This window comes from Anabas testudineus, chromosome 18 (genome assembly GCF_900324465.2).
Source record: "Anabas testudineus chromosome 18, fAnaTes1.2, whole genome shotgun sequence".
Taxonomy (NCBI): domain Eukaryota; kingdom Metazoa; phylum Chordata; class Actinopteri; order Anabantiformes; family Anabantidae; genus Anabas; species Anabas testudineus.
The window spans coordinates 8,550,017-8,564,137 of record NC_046627.1 but is presented as its reverse complement, the minus strand read 5'-3'; the positions used below and the strand labels follow the sequence as shown (position 1 = coordinate 8,564,137).

General features: G+C 42.6%; 2 protein-coding genes across 2 annotated transcripts; both read right to left on the bottom strand.

The window, feature by feature from the left end:
* Positions 1-396: 396 nt before the first annotated feature.
* Positions 397-4,391, bottom strand: lratb.2 (lecithin retinol acyltransferase b, tandem duplicate 2). The gene is made up of 5 exons (XM_026369296.1): positions 4,186-4,391; positions 3,709-3,814; positions 3,551-3,625; positions 2,351-2,503; positions 397-552 (listed from the first exon to the last, which is right to left on the bottom strand). The coding sequence occupies exons 1-5, from the start codon at positions 4,389-4,391 to the stop codon at positions 397-399; spliced, it is 696 nt and encodes a 231-aa protein (XP_026225081.1).
* A 1,216-nt stretch (positions 4,392-5,607) lies between these two features.
* Positions 5,608-10,011, bottom strand: LOC113168272 (lecithin retinol acyltransferase-like). Its single transcript, XM_026369285.1, has 2 exons — positions 9,295-10,011; positions 5,608-6,635 (listed from the first exon to the last, which is right to left on the bottom strand). Exons 1-2 carry the CDS (start codon positions 9,865-9,867, stop codon positions 6,483-6,485), a joined length of 726 nt encoding a protein of 241 aa, XP_026225070.1. The 5' UTR covers positions 9,868-10,011; the 3' UTR covers positions 5,608-6,482.
* Positions 10,012-14,121: the final 4,110 nt, after the last annotated feature.

Below are 14,121 nucleotides of genomic sequence, written 5' to 3'. Positions count from 1 at the left end.
TCCATTCAGTGTCAACAGTTTCATTAACCAACTTTCTGTTTACTGTGTGCATGTAATCGTAAGAATAAAAAACATGGAAAACGCAGCTAATAATTAAAGTGCTCATCATCTCAACAAAATAAAAACATGTGCTCTTGAATATGTTCAGTTTAACAGGATTAAGCACGGATTTGTCTCCACTCTGCTTTGTAGCATCATGGGACGACGCCTTAATCCAAAGAATACAGCAAACTCAAGAATTTCAGAAAAATACACTCTTTATTACACCCATGACTTAATTTCTATTTTTACAGATTAGTCTCATGTGTGCAGCCCGGAGACATCAAGAAACGAGAAGCATCCTCATGTTTGACTCCTTCGTCCCTTTTAGTCTCGTCAGGTCGGTTTCATGTGTGTTTACGATGCCATCCAGATGATGAAGGGCAACAGGACGGCCAGCAGGGCAGTGCAGGCCGTCACATCTCTGAGGTAGAGGAGCAAACAGACTCCCAGCACCGCCGTAGCCTTGGCAACCCCCCGACTCAGCAACAGGTTCCTCACTGTTTTACAGAACTGAAAAGAGGATGAAACGTCATGACCCAGAGCTCATGACGACAGGTGAGAGAATATTTCATTTCATTTAAGGCTGGGAACTCTCAAGTTTGTTCTGAGTTCAGAGATTAGAGTCACACACTGAATTAACCACTAGATGGAGATGATGCACTGTTTTATTCACCTAAAATGCGTTACCCACATCATAAAGGTTACTCTTTATAAATCCTACAGCTATAGATTCTTACATATTACAGATAACTTATTATGGTTTAATGGGGTGAATGTAAGTAAATGAAGGACTTGGCCCATTACCTATATTCTGCTGATAATACTTTATACTGTATACTGTACTTTGAGCATTTTGAAGGACTTTCACTACTAATAGAGTATTTCTACACTGTGGTAATGATACTGTTACTCAAGTAGAATATCTGAGTACTTGTTCCACTCCTCCCTGTCCTCCATGTCACAGCTACACTGGCTCTAAACCAGGGTTGTCCAATCCCGGTCCTCGAGGGCCACTATCCTGCTAGTTTTCCTACTATCTCTGCCCTAACCCACTACTGATCACCTGGATCAGGTGTGTTTAGCCAATCAGAAGCTGGAAGTGCAGGGCTGGTTGCAAAACAAGCCGGACAGTGGCCCTCAAGGACCAGGATTGGACACCCCTGCTCTAAACGCTCCAGTGAGAAGACGCCTTGCAGCCGAGAAAGAACAACACAGCAGAAACAATGGAGCTTTCATTTACTGCCTGTTGCTGCAACAGCCAGGCTTAATCTAATTAAAGAGGGAGGTCGGCCTGATCTGTGATCAGCTTTAATCTGCAGCAGCTAAAGGTCAGATTAGGTTACTGCAGTGTGGAACTGACAGCATGCGTGAGGAAGTATGTAGTACTATATACAGTATAATATACGAACGTATAATGTACTAACTGCTGTCTATATTAATATTTAGCTTTCTATGTTTGTTTTTTGATTGTAAATCTGGTCAAAGCATCACTGGAGTCGGCTCATTCTACTGGAAATACTTTCAGTCATATTGGAACCATAGAGGGGAGAATTGTTAGAATCAAATTATTGTACCATTAAGACAGTTTCCATTTACGTTTGCATATATTTTAGAGGTTTAAACTCTAAGGCAGCAGGAGAAGGAGAGATGTGAGGCAAATATATCGCATGATGGGAAAGAGACAGGTGTAAAACTAGGAATTCAGTTATTGTAGTTTAGTTGTTGCCTAACACATTCATCAGTAACTACCTTTAAACACACCCGATTCAATACCCTATTTCATTCAGCAATCTATCCTAACCTGACACATATCATCTTAGACGCAGACACTTTTTCATGATATCAGTGTCTTTGAACACATGTGCAGGAACTATTGAAAGAAAACACTTGTAGCTGAGAATGATCAGGTTTTTAGATTACCTTCAGAATTAAAGTAATCCAGTAAAAACTGTCTGTATGTCTCATGATACTTAGCAAATGGGAGCTGCTAATAGCTAATTTAGTATATTTTATTTTGCAGCTAACGGTTAGTTAGTTGTAAAATTGTCCCTCATGTCCCCAAACTTAAATGTCCGTCCACAACCTATACAGCCAGTGCATAGTATGATAATCCTGAAACAGAACTATGTGACATACTGTATTTCACTTGTAAGTCGCTTTGGATAAAAGCATCTGCTAAATGACTAAATGTAAATGTAAATGTAAATGTATATGTTATATATGTAATATTCATTATTCAGACATTAAAGTGGTTCTCTTAGCACCACTTCTGTCTGGTTGTGGTTTGATGTTTGTGATCCAGCATCACCTGAAACGTCTGGAAGCTCATGGCGGTGCCGTATCGACAGTACATGACAAAGTGTTCACAGTTGTACCACAGCAGACTGTAGGCCACATCACCCCGCAGCTTCTCGGCCCTCCTGGCCACCTCCTCGCCCTGCAGCGCCGGACGACTGCACACCTGGACGCAAGGGGCAACAGGTAGAGGAAACCGAGGTGTTACTACTGCTGGCACAGCTGCTGCTTTCACTGCCACTGCCAACACGTTAAGCCTGCAGCTATTCGTGCTGCCGTTGCCACATCTCTAATCCTGCCAATTCCAGTCGCAGGTGGATTAACGTTTATTCAGAAGAGAAAAAAAACTGTTAAATAACAGTTTAGCAGCTATAACTATTGGTCAGGATGTGAGAAACAACAGCTGTTGTAGTTTAGTTGCGTTTAACATGTTTCTCCTGAAATACAACAGTGATTAATGCCATTGTTTGCTAATGTTTATTCTAGTACAACTCACAGAGAATACAGTTCCTACTCCACAGCCAATTAGTTTAAAAGAGAGGCAGTGAAATGAGGTTAAACATGATGATGATAATCCTGGACTCTCCTCTAAATATTCCACACATGTGATGTCTGCACCATGTACTACATTAATGGTCATATGATGAAGTTTGAACAATCACAGCATGACAATTATAACGTCAGGTATTCAGGAATGTCAGAGGTCACCTGTTCCCAAAAATAAAGCCATAAACACACAGTAACAGATGAACCGCCTGACGTCAGACGTTTAGGTTTATTGCTGCACTTTCACTGTAAAATCATCAACAGCTTCATAAACTCTCTGCAGCTAACAGCTGATTCTGCAACATCTGTTCATGTTGTCATTTGAATTTGTTTTCTATCCCATTCCTCTGTATGCACACTGCTAAAAGTATATAAAGTAGTTCAAATGAACTCCAACCTGACTGTATGATTTAAATATAAAATTAGTTCATAAAATTTATTCATGACTAAAATGACAAATTTTATATTATAATTTAGGGCCATTATGCACATTGAGAACACATTTTTAATTGACTGTAGGATTTACTCATTCAGTATTGTCATATTACTATGTTCACTACTGCAACAGTAAATTCTTTTTCTACTTGAGTAAAAGCAGCAGGTGGTGCTGGGTGTGTAGCCAGGTTGGTCTGATGAAGTTCGCCTCCTTTTCTAATGTCAGACTCACCTTGTCCATGGTGTTAATGAGAATCTCTGATCCGTAGGCGAAGTCGTCCACTGAGTCCACTCTCACGCTGCCACACTGAGGAGAAAACACAGGAGTAAAGGCAGATATACACGTAATAATCCTTTAAATTCTCTGATTCAGAGTCAGTGTTTCAGTACCTTGGTGAGTACTCCCAGTAGAAGTCTGCTGTTTGTCACCATCTGTTTGATTCGACCCTGGTCGCCAGAGACGACAGGCATGATGTCGGGGATGAAATGAGCCACTCTGGAGGGAGGCAGAGAAAATGAAAGGACATGACGTAGAAGAAAAGGAGAAGACAACGAAAGGACGCAAGATGAAATGAAGGAAGGAAAGAAATGGTGAGGAAAGTTGCACGACAGCAAGAGAAGAGAAGGAAGAGAAGGAAGGGAGGAAAGGAAAGAAGAGCGTAAAATAAGGCAGGAAAGGAGAGAAGAATGGAAATAGGAAAGAGGAGAAAATAAAAGGAAAGGAAGACAGATTGAGGAAGAAAGCAATGGAGAGAAAGAAAAGCAAAAGATATGGGAAAAAGTAAAAGAAAGACAATAAAAAGAAATAGGAGGCAAAAAAGCAAAGAAAGATGGAAAGGAAAGGTAAAGGAAAGGAATCATCCTCACCTGCCTCCCCCCAGGTAAATCCCAAAGTGTGTGAACAGAGTGCGGGGCACCTCCAGCAGGTCTCCCCTCTTGAACACCAGGTCGTACTTGCTCCCCGTCTCCTCTCCTCTCTGGGCGTCTGCCTCATCCTTCTCTTCCTTTTCCTGCTTCTTCTTCTCCCCGGAGTCGGCGATGAAGAGCAGAGCGAGCAGCTGCAGAGGAAACATGGTGTGAGGACACACGGCGAGGGGAAAAAGCAAAGCCGTCGCCTCACAGGTGCTTTTGTTCTGTGGGTGGGAGGAGGCGGAGAGCGGATTACAAACAGAGGTCTTTCTCACGTTTCACAAATCCAGCTGTAAAGAAGTAAATGGACTAGGAAGAAAGTAGACGAGTGAAGGAGTTAAAGGGGACTATTTGTGGTTTTTAGTTCATCCTCCAGGTTCTTGTTTCACTCTGTTGTTCAGAACTGGTCCAAAACGCTGCAGCTTTAAGTTCTTGACCAGATTTTCAGAGGAGTCACAGATGTCTTGGTGGTTTCCATCACTAATCCCCTCATTGCTTATTGTTTCTGAGGAGGCCGAGTTACGTTTGTGTCACATTTCTTCTATTTCATAATGACGGATTTAACTTTAACCATTATTCTGTGACTTGGAAACTTCCTTGTATCCATCACATAACAAGACTTTTTCCAATTCATATTTCTAATTATTTTTATCCATTTGTATCTGTAGATCTGTTCAAACACTATGAAGGAGTGTTTTACGAGAGCCAAATTGAAGTGACTGAGTTCAAAGTTGTAAAAAAACAGTTGTTATCTTATTATACTGGCTCCTCATCAAATGCAGAATCCAGTTCAAGAGCCTTGTGGTCACTTACCTGCATCAGAGAGCTGCTGCAGCTTTATGCCGCCAGCACGACTCTGTTGTTTAAAACCACATGAAATATTTTACTCCAAATTAAGATTAGGATTTTAAAAAATGACTTTAAAAATGTAAAGTTAAAACAATAATTAGTAATTCTCAATTTTAATACGAATTCTGGGTAAAACATTTTTCCATAGTTCATCATTCCAGACTCAAAACTAAAGGAGACATGAAAAGTCTTTAAAGTTGTGGCTCCTAAACTCGGGATCTCTGTCCGACATAAAATAGGACAGCTGTCAGTAATAAGTTTGTTTATTTGTTTCATTTCAGAAAATCACCCAAATTTAAAAAAAGCTGTCCTTCAGTTTGCTTTAGTGCACCATACTCCTGCAGCTCATTGTGTTGCAGGTCCCACTAGTTTCCAGTGGATGGCAGCAAATAATTGAATATTTTATTTTTCACACTAAAGCTCTGAAAACTTAAAATTACCCAGCAACAATGAAATATAAGATGATGTACCTGTATTCATGCAGCTATAGTAACTATTGAACTGTGAACCAAAAAATTAAACTCAGCAACATCCGCTCTAGTTTCTTTATTTACAAAAACACACGTTATAAAGTGTTACACCGTCATAAAAAATAAATTCTGTACAAAAGTTTGTGACTGTTAGAAAACAATCAGTGGAGGATATCTATAGATATTTACAGAAGAGCTTCAGGGGGCTGAAATGAGCACGTCTGGCTCCACGAGTTAAAGAAACTGAGATTATATAGAAGGAAACTAATGTTGCACTTCCTATAGTACAGTCAGTGTGGTCACCACAGAGTTAGAGTTCCTCAGTGTAAATGTGTAAGGACAGGATGAACTTCAGATGTGTCCATGCACAATGAAATTATTAAGAGTACTGAAAGGACATTAATAAATGTCTGTTTACTCTAACTCTGTGGTTTTCTGCCAAGTACAGTATAGTTTGAAGCCACCATTTTGGAAGACTAATAAGTTCACACAAAAGATTCTGTCAAACAAAACCTGCAGCTTCAGTAAAATCAGTGATTATTAAATGATCTTTGGTCCTTTTAACGTCACAGGTAAAAGTGGAAAACCACAACTTTACTGCGCTCATCACTCTGCAGAAAGTCAAAGTGTGCAGGATCAGGTGATGCTCTTGTCTTTTGATTTAGTCCTTTTCCTTTATCTATTTTCTTCAGTCCTGGATGCTAATGCTGCTAATGCTAACTATCCATTTCTTCCTCTGTTTAGGCAAGAAACATAAAAAGCATCAGTGCATGTGCAGCAGGAACGAGCTAAGACCAGATACAGGTTCAGTCGTTATGGAGTCGTTAACTTGGTTAAACCGTTTGCAGATGACGCCGTCTTTTCTGTCTGTCTTCCAACGTGGCGGCTCAGCTTGTCGTGAACCAGTAGTAGATGGTGGATGTTGTCCTGAAGCGTCTAACCGGCCATCCACAGGGTGAAGGGGATGAGGAGGGTGGGCAGGGCAGTGCTGGGGGATATTCCCAAATAACCCATGGACAGGACGCCCAGCAGCGCCGTCAGGAGGACGTTACGCTGGTCCCGGATCAGCGACTTCAGACACTCACAAAACTGGAAGAAAGAGGGGAAAAAATAGTAAATCATAGAGACTAGTGGAAAAAGCATAAAGAAAACCAATCCTACTCCTTTTTGTAGAGCAAACTATTAATTACCCAATAAAATAATTCTAAAGTCTCCAAATAAAAGATTTGCCCAGCCGCTCCAACCAAGACTCTCACTGAGCCAAGCAACTACATAATTGGCCTGCTGTTTATTTTATTGTGAGGCCCTGTGGGGCTCCTGTTAAAGCCCCCCCCCGTTGGCCCCCCAGCCCCACCTTTAACAAACCTGTGAGCAGACTGCGAGTCCCAGGCGGCAGGCTGGTCCACTGTTTAGTTTGGAAATTACAGGAAGTGTAACTGGATCGGGGAAAAGCTCTCTGTGCTGCCAGAGGCTGAACCTCAGAGTCCTGAATGGACGGATCCCCCCACCACCCCTACACTCTCACACACACAGCCCTCCCCCACGCTTTACACCTTCAAATGTCCAAACTAAAAACTAGGACAAACTTAAGGATTGAACTGTGCCATATTCTGGCTTTTACTTCCTTTTTGGTTTTTAGTGTAGGTATGTTATAGGTTTTTATGTTGTATTTTAGTATTTACAATAATACTACGTTGCTATAGGAACTTACATTGTGTTACTTGCTGTATCACAGTACTCATTATGAGGAGGCTAATAATGAGTCAGTCTCAAATAGCAGTTGTCGATTCTGCAGTGAATGATGTTTGATTATTATTGAGAGGTGCTGATTGAACTGAATGATCATTTTTGAGGAATGACACAGTGCTGCTGTTAAAGTTTGTTGCATTATACTAGCAGGCGTTTCTGTTCTTGTGTATTTTAGACTTCTTTTTATTATTATTGTCCTTTTTTTCACAGAAACTTCTACATTTGCTTTTAAACTGTGCTTTGTTTCTGTCACAGCTGCTCTGGTCACACCTCCCTGGCACCGTTGACATTCACTAACTGTTTTGGCTCCTCCAACATGACGTCTGCGGTCACATTGGTGTGAATATATTTTTCTCATCAACGAAGCAGAACAGGAGCCTTATATGGTGATTTTAGGGGCGTTAATTATGCTAATAAAAATGGACAAAGTCTGTGCAGTTTGGTAAATGTGATGGAGAAAAAAGAAAAAAGAAAATAAGAACAATATTAAACTGTTCTCAAATGAGGCCCAACTTCACACAGCAGGACCACAAAGAACCACAAAGTATATTCCTGCAAATGTTAAACTCATTACCCAAGTGGCAGTTTTTCTGCAACTTGGAAAACTGGTTAAAAATCTGATTTCTTCATCCAGTTGGTTTGGAAAATACCTTCAGAGCAACACCAAGTGATTTTAAATGACCCAGTGAACTCATAGTTCCCTCTGTGTAACGTATGCTGATACATAAAGGGCACAGAGTGGGGCTCAGACTCCAGGAGCCTCCGCTGCTCTCCTTATTCATCACCATCATCATCATGATCCGTCTGCACTACGTCTGACTCGCCGCTGCCGTTTGGTTTCTGGCAGGAGGCTCCAGACTGAATGCAGCTCTTGTTCTCTGGGCTTTTCCAAGAAGCGACCCAGATTTTCCTCTCGTTTAAAAGCAGTCGCAGGCTCAGACACTGATGCTGTGTCGTTTTTATTGCACTTTAAACTGAGGAGAGGACCTCGTTAGTCCTACTACTTTTGTTCCTCAGTAGTACTAAAAAGTACTAATGCAACAATTTAAAAACACTATTACAAGTAAAACACTTTGAATCCTACTTAAGTAAAACCACAGCCACATGTTTTTACAGTATCCAAAGTAGAAGTGACTGTTTGCTGATTATTATTGACATATCAGTGACTCATCAGCATTAAGCTGTTTTAACTGCTGTGCCTCCCCTGGCACCAACCAGGGAGTCACCAGATACACCGGAGGGGATGTGACATAATAAACAAGAGAGAAGAAGGAAGAAAAACAAAGTTTTGATGCAGAAATCTGTTTTTTAGTATAGTCTACTTGATATTTGTGAAACACTGGATAATTTTGTTTGATTGAAATTAAACTGATGAGTTCAGAGGGGATTTAAACACAAATCCATAAACTATCTGTATCTTTTAAAAATGCAATCATGTCACTGCAGCAAGTTATAAAGTAATAAGTGCAGGAGTTTCCTCTTAAAGGAAGTGGTGTGAAAATATAAAGCAGCACAGTCTTGTTCAGTGTGTCCAGTACTGAGTGCATGTAAATGTGATTGTGTTTTGTTTATTTGCATGTGTTTTGTTATGTATCAGCCTGTTGAACTCTCAGAGTCACAGTGAAAGTGGCTCATTGACACGTTCTGTATTTATGAAGCTGCACAGTCCAGCACACGGTGGTCACCTGTAGTAAACAGACCTGTGTGTGTGTTTTAAACCAGGTTTCCATAAGAAAAAAAGGAAAATTAAATTCACAACCTGATGTAACTTAAATGTAGTTCATTACAACCTGCCAAAGATGCTAGATTTGCTTTGAAAACCACCGTCTGATCTGCGTTAAGTGTCTGTGGTTGGTGTGAAAGTGCGTCAGTGTGAGCGGCATAAATCAGCACGACCATAAGAACTGTTTAACCTCAGTGCGCAAAAAGCCACATCAAAGCCGGCGCGTAAAAACTGTTCCGCTCGCGTAAAAACCGCCACCCGGTACCGGATTCTCACCTTCTCGGTCTGCAGGCTTTGCGCCGTGCCGTAGCGGCAGTAGGTGACGAAGTGCTCGCAGTTGTTCCACAGCAAACTGTAGGCCACCGAGCCGACCAGCCGCTCCGCCCGCACAGCCACCTCCTCCCCGGACAGCGGGCTCCGGAGCACCGCCCGGTCCATGGCGTTGGGCAGGATCCCGGCTCCGTACGCGAAGTCCTCCACGGAGTCCACCCGGATGCTGGCGCGCTTGGAGATCACCCCCAGCAGCAGCCGCGTGTTTGTCACCATCTTCTGGATCTGGCGGCTGTCGGTGGTCAGCACCGGCAGGATGTCCGGGATGAGGTGTGCCACTCGGTTTTCGCCCAGGTAGATGCCGAAGTGCGTGAAGAGAGTCCGCGGGACCTCCAGCAGGTCTCCTCGCTGGAACTTCTGCTGAGCTCCGGCGGCCTGCGGAGGAGACTCATCCCGCTCGCAGCACCTGGTGAGCGGCGCGTCTCCGCGCCCTCGGCCCAGAGGAGGCAGCAGGCTGGACATCTTGACGTGGGCGAGGAGGAAAAGTTTCTCCAGGAGGAAGGTGAGTGTGTCCAACATGACAGCAGCAGCAGCAGTAGCGGCGAAATCACACAGAAGAGAAAAAAGGGAGAGGAAATCTCAGTGACCTGTGCGTCTTCAGGCTCCACGCTTCTCTCTGTCCTCCCTCTCTCCTCTCTGAACGCTTGTTTTGCTTCAGGGTATTTGGGAGACTGAGGAGGAGGAGGAGGAGGAGGAGGAGGAGGAGGACGCTGTGACGTGTGGCTGCCGAAAAAGACTCAGTGGCCCCAAAGCTCTTATTTCTCAAAGGAGCCCGGTCTTAAAACGCACACACACACACACACACACCCCTTCATTGGGAATCTGCAGCTGATCAGAGGCTCTGAAACTGATCTGGAGCCACAGAACCACATCACAGCAAAAAACACTTGACTGCAACAATCAAAGGTTTGGTTGCATTTGAAGTTAAAAGTGCAGTGAAGGTTTGGAGAAGAGCCGTGAACAGCAGGTGAAAAAGAGTTGCAACAAAACAAAATGGACCCAGTAGAAACATACTGGAACAAAACCAGACAAAGACAATGTGGAAACACCATGATGTGTGCCGTCACTGGGTTTTTGGCCAGTCCCTACATGGACAAATACAAAGTTCAACACAACACAAGTCACCACATGACTCTAAAGTTCAGCTGATAGCTGAGCCGCCACCGCTTCAGGTGGATCCACCTTAAAAAACCTGTCTGAGAACTTAGAGAACTGGACCCCTATCATCTTATTCCTGCATCCTTCTCACGCCTTTGGTGGGAAGAACAAGACAAGATGCAAGGGGGGAAACGTGGACACCGATAAGGGAAACGTGGATGAATGAGGGTTACATAATAAAACAAAACCCTTGGTCCATGGTCTTCGTTCACCTGTATGTAACTCTCTCTGATTTGGAGCAGTGACTGTGCTGATGATGCACATTGTATTTATGGTCGTGCCATCTGAACTTTATTGTGTTATCTGTTGATAAGCGTGACCTGGCATCCTCAATCTCACTGTGTCAAACAGCAAAAGACAGACACTGATCGCATTTGAGCACGACGAGCGTTTTTAAATGGCACCAAACATTTGTCAAACTAGAACTGCTGAGCAACACTCAGTTCAATTTACAGTAAATAGATGTTGTCAGATTAAACATTTAGATTTGATGAGTAATTCAATAGCACAAGGCTGAATCTGAGATCATCAGTGTCACAAACTGTATCTTTCTGGTGTGCATGCACATTCAGGGTCATTCGGGTCATCTCCGGTGTCATTGTGTCGTTGTGACTCGTTGCCAAGGCGACCGACTCTCTTCTAAATATTCACCATCAAAACATCACATTATTATCACTGATGTAAATGAATGACTGTGAGCAGGTGACTCAAACACTCATCACAAATGACTCTAACAGAGGCACAAACTGTATTATTAGGATTTATGACCAAACTCAGTGAGCATGAAGATAATATTCATGTTATTATGTTTTGAGGAATAAAACCTGTGGTCTGCGAAAGTGACCTGGAAAAAGAAATGTTATGTGTGAAGCAGATCATCGTTGGCTCTGTGCCCGCACTCAGCACAAGAGCAATAAAGTTTAATCTAATCTAAATTTTCTGTGAGTGGTATCTAAATGTTATCTAAATGTTTAATAAATGTTATCTAAATGTGCTTCACGTTTACAGCAGTCTGCTGCAGAAAGAGCAGAAGACAGCAAATAAAAAACTAGAATGAAAAATAAAAACATGAATCTGTCTCTAGCTGTTTGCTGTTTATTTTACTCCAGGAACTCTAAACCAGGGTCCCGGTCCGACCTACTGCTGAGTACCTGGATCAGGTGTGTTCAGCCAATCAGAAGCCGGCAGAGGCTGTTGAGTAAAAATATCAGGTTGCTGCAGAGCATGTAAATACATTTATTTATTTATTTATGACAACAAATCACCCTCCAGTCAGAAATCGGACACACTAACCCGCTGGAGTTCACTAATAAAACCCATTCAGGGCACAGGGGGCACATGTACGACCCTAGACCTCCGTCTTTGTAAGGAGACAGTCTTTGTAACTACAGAAACAAAGAGATTCAAAGAGCACACAAGCTGCGGGTTTATGGCTGGAAACAGACATAAAACAACAACAAAGATGCAATATGATTACAAAGAACCACAAAACGACCAGGAAACGACACAAAAGGGGCAAAAACATGACTAAACATGACTGAAAGAGAAAAAAAACTGCTGCAAAGACTCAAAGATACACAAAATGACCACAAAGAGATGTAAAGTGGCCGTGCGTGCACACAAAGAGAGGTCAAGCTATCACAGTGAGACACAAAATGACTAGAAGACTCAAAGAACGAGACACGACTCCAAAGATACACAAAGTGGATGCACAGTGACGCAAAACAGCAACAAGAATCTGCAGAAATAACCTAAAATGCAGAAAGAGACACAGACTGACTACATGATGTACCACACTGTCAAACCTGGAGGAGTGAGTACGAGCTTGAATGTCCCAGCACCCACATGCTGAGCTGGTTAAACTGCGTTCAGTAATGACCTTTAGTCCTCACTAACGCTCTCTGATTGCTCTTTTAAAATGCTAATTCGGCTGTAGGTGTTTTGTGAGCAGCCTGTGAGCGTTTGCATCCACTTCATCTCTAATCCTGCTGCACCGGTATCTGGTCAGTGTGAGAAACACACACACACACACACACTGCTCACAGCAATCTAAATGAAGCCGGTTATAAACCGAAACTCCGGCAGTGTGTTGGCTGACACTCGTCCAAGTCTCTGAATGCTGCAGGACCCCGAGCATGATGGGTAATCTTCCACTGAGTAACTGAAGCTTCTCATGTCTGTCAATCACTTGTTGCTTTTCCTCCTCTTTAAAAAGAAGAAGGGGAGGATTTGGGGATTAAGAGCAGATTATGGAAACACACACACAGACCGAGCCTGCCCCCCTCCCCGAGGCAGCCCCGAGAGGTGCTGAATGACTGAGGGATGAGATTTGGCTGCTGAATGTGTGTGTTGATGTGACCCCGACCGAGCCGCTGTGAAAAGGTGAATGGAGCTGAGTGACAGGGTGAGAGGACGAGGTCAGGCTGCTCAGTGTGTGTTTGTTACTCCGCATGGTGCTAATGCTGCGCTGCAGTGTGGGGAGGGGAGGTGGGACTTTTTTAAGAGGATAAAACCTGCAGATTGTCACAAACAAAACCTGGATTAGCATCTCCTCACACATGATACTCTCAATTTTTAACAATAAAAAATAGGTTAGAAAACCCCTTGAAACAAGTTTCATTAACCAAAATACAGATGTTAGCGCTGTTCTTGTTGCTGGATAACAAAAAGTCACTTAATCCCTTTTTACACTTCCCATTCAAAGTGGGATCAATGCGCCAATTTGCTGCCAGGACATTCAGTATTAAAAGGAGCTAGACCAGAATGAAAGACTTCACTGTTTCTCGTATGACAAACTAACGTTTAGCAATCATTCTGTCTCACTGACTCTGTTTACATGCACTTGAGAAACCCGGTTACTGGAAATCTGCTTGTACGTGCAGCAGAGGATCATACACTACCTCAGAGTTACTTTGGTTTTTTACTGTCTAGAGACAGAAGACGCTGCTTCCTGGTTTCTTTAACTGTTTATTTATTGCTGCGTCTGTTAGGGATGCAGTAGGAAAGTGACTTTTTAGATGGTTGGATATAGGCCGCTGAGGAAGCAGTCAGCTACTTTATGTTAATATAGCTCAACCAGTCATGTGTTATGATGTTTAATCTCATCCCTGTGTTACCCCAACCCCGACCAGTGTCCCCTGACTCGGTTGCACATTACAGTGGTCCTACAGTGCCCCCCTGTCCAGCATCTCATCCTGCAAAAACGTTGCCTGCAGGAAATTGCTCTTTATTGTCACACTGTACTCGACACATAACAAATAAAAAGATTTACCTGCTGTTTTACATATATTTCAGACTTCAAAGAGCATTGAAACACTATAACTTGAACTTTTAATCTAAAATCTACGTCCAAACTAGTGTATTTAATGTCTGAATGTCATTTTTGAACCCACATAACTTATTCACAGTTCAGTTACTCTATGAATTTGCAGTAATGCCGTACAGTACATTGTGTAGAATTCATTCCTATAGCTGAATGATTGTTTTCTTCAGTATTCCACCGTCTTTTCAGACGTCAGCGTGTGAGGCACAGACAAAAAGCGAGAACAGAGACCAATAGCAAAAGAATAATGACTGATGAGATGTAATTTATCTCCCTTTATCCTCCACGACAGC

Excerpts from the sequence above, each read along its gene's own strand:
- lratb.2 (XM_026369296.1), bottom strand. The coding sequence starts at position 4,391 with ATGTTTCCTCTGCAGCTGCTCGCTCTGCTCTTCATCGCCGACTCCGGG. Across the intron at positions 3,815-4,185 it reads ATTTACCTGGGGGGAGGCAG|AGTGGCTCATTTCATCCCCG; the intron begins GTGAGGATGATT and ends GCCTCCCTCCAG. Across the intron at positions 553-2,350 it reads TGAGCTTCCAGACGTTTCAG|TTCTGTAAAACAGTGAGGAA; the intron begins GTGATGCTGGAT and ends TCCTCTTTTCAG.
- LOC113168272 (XM_026369285.1), bottom strand. The coding sequence starts at position 9,867 with ATGTTGGACACACTCACCTTCCTCCTGGAGAAACTTTTCCTCCTCGCC. Across the intron at positions 6,636-9,294 it reads AAAGCCTGCAGACCGAGAAG|TTTTGTGAGTGTCTGAAGTC; the intron begins GTGAGAATCCGG and ends TCTTTCTTCCAG.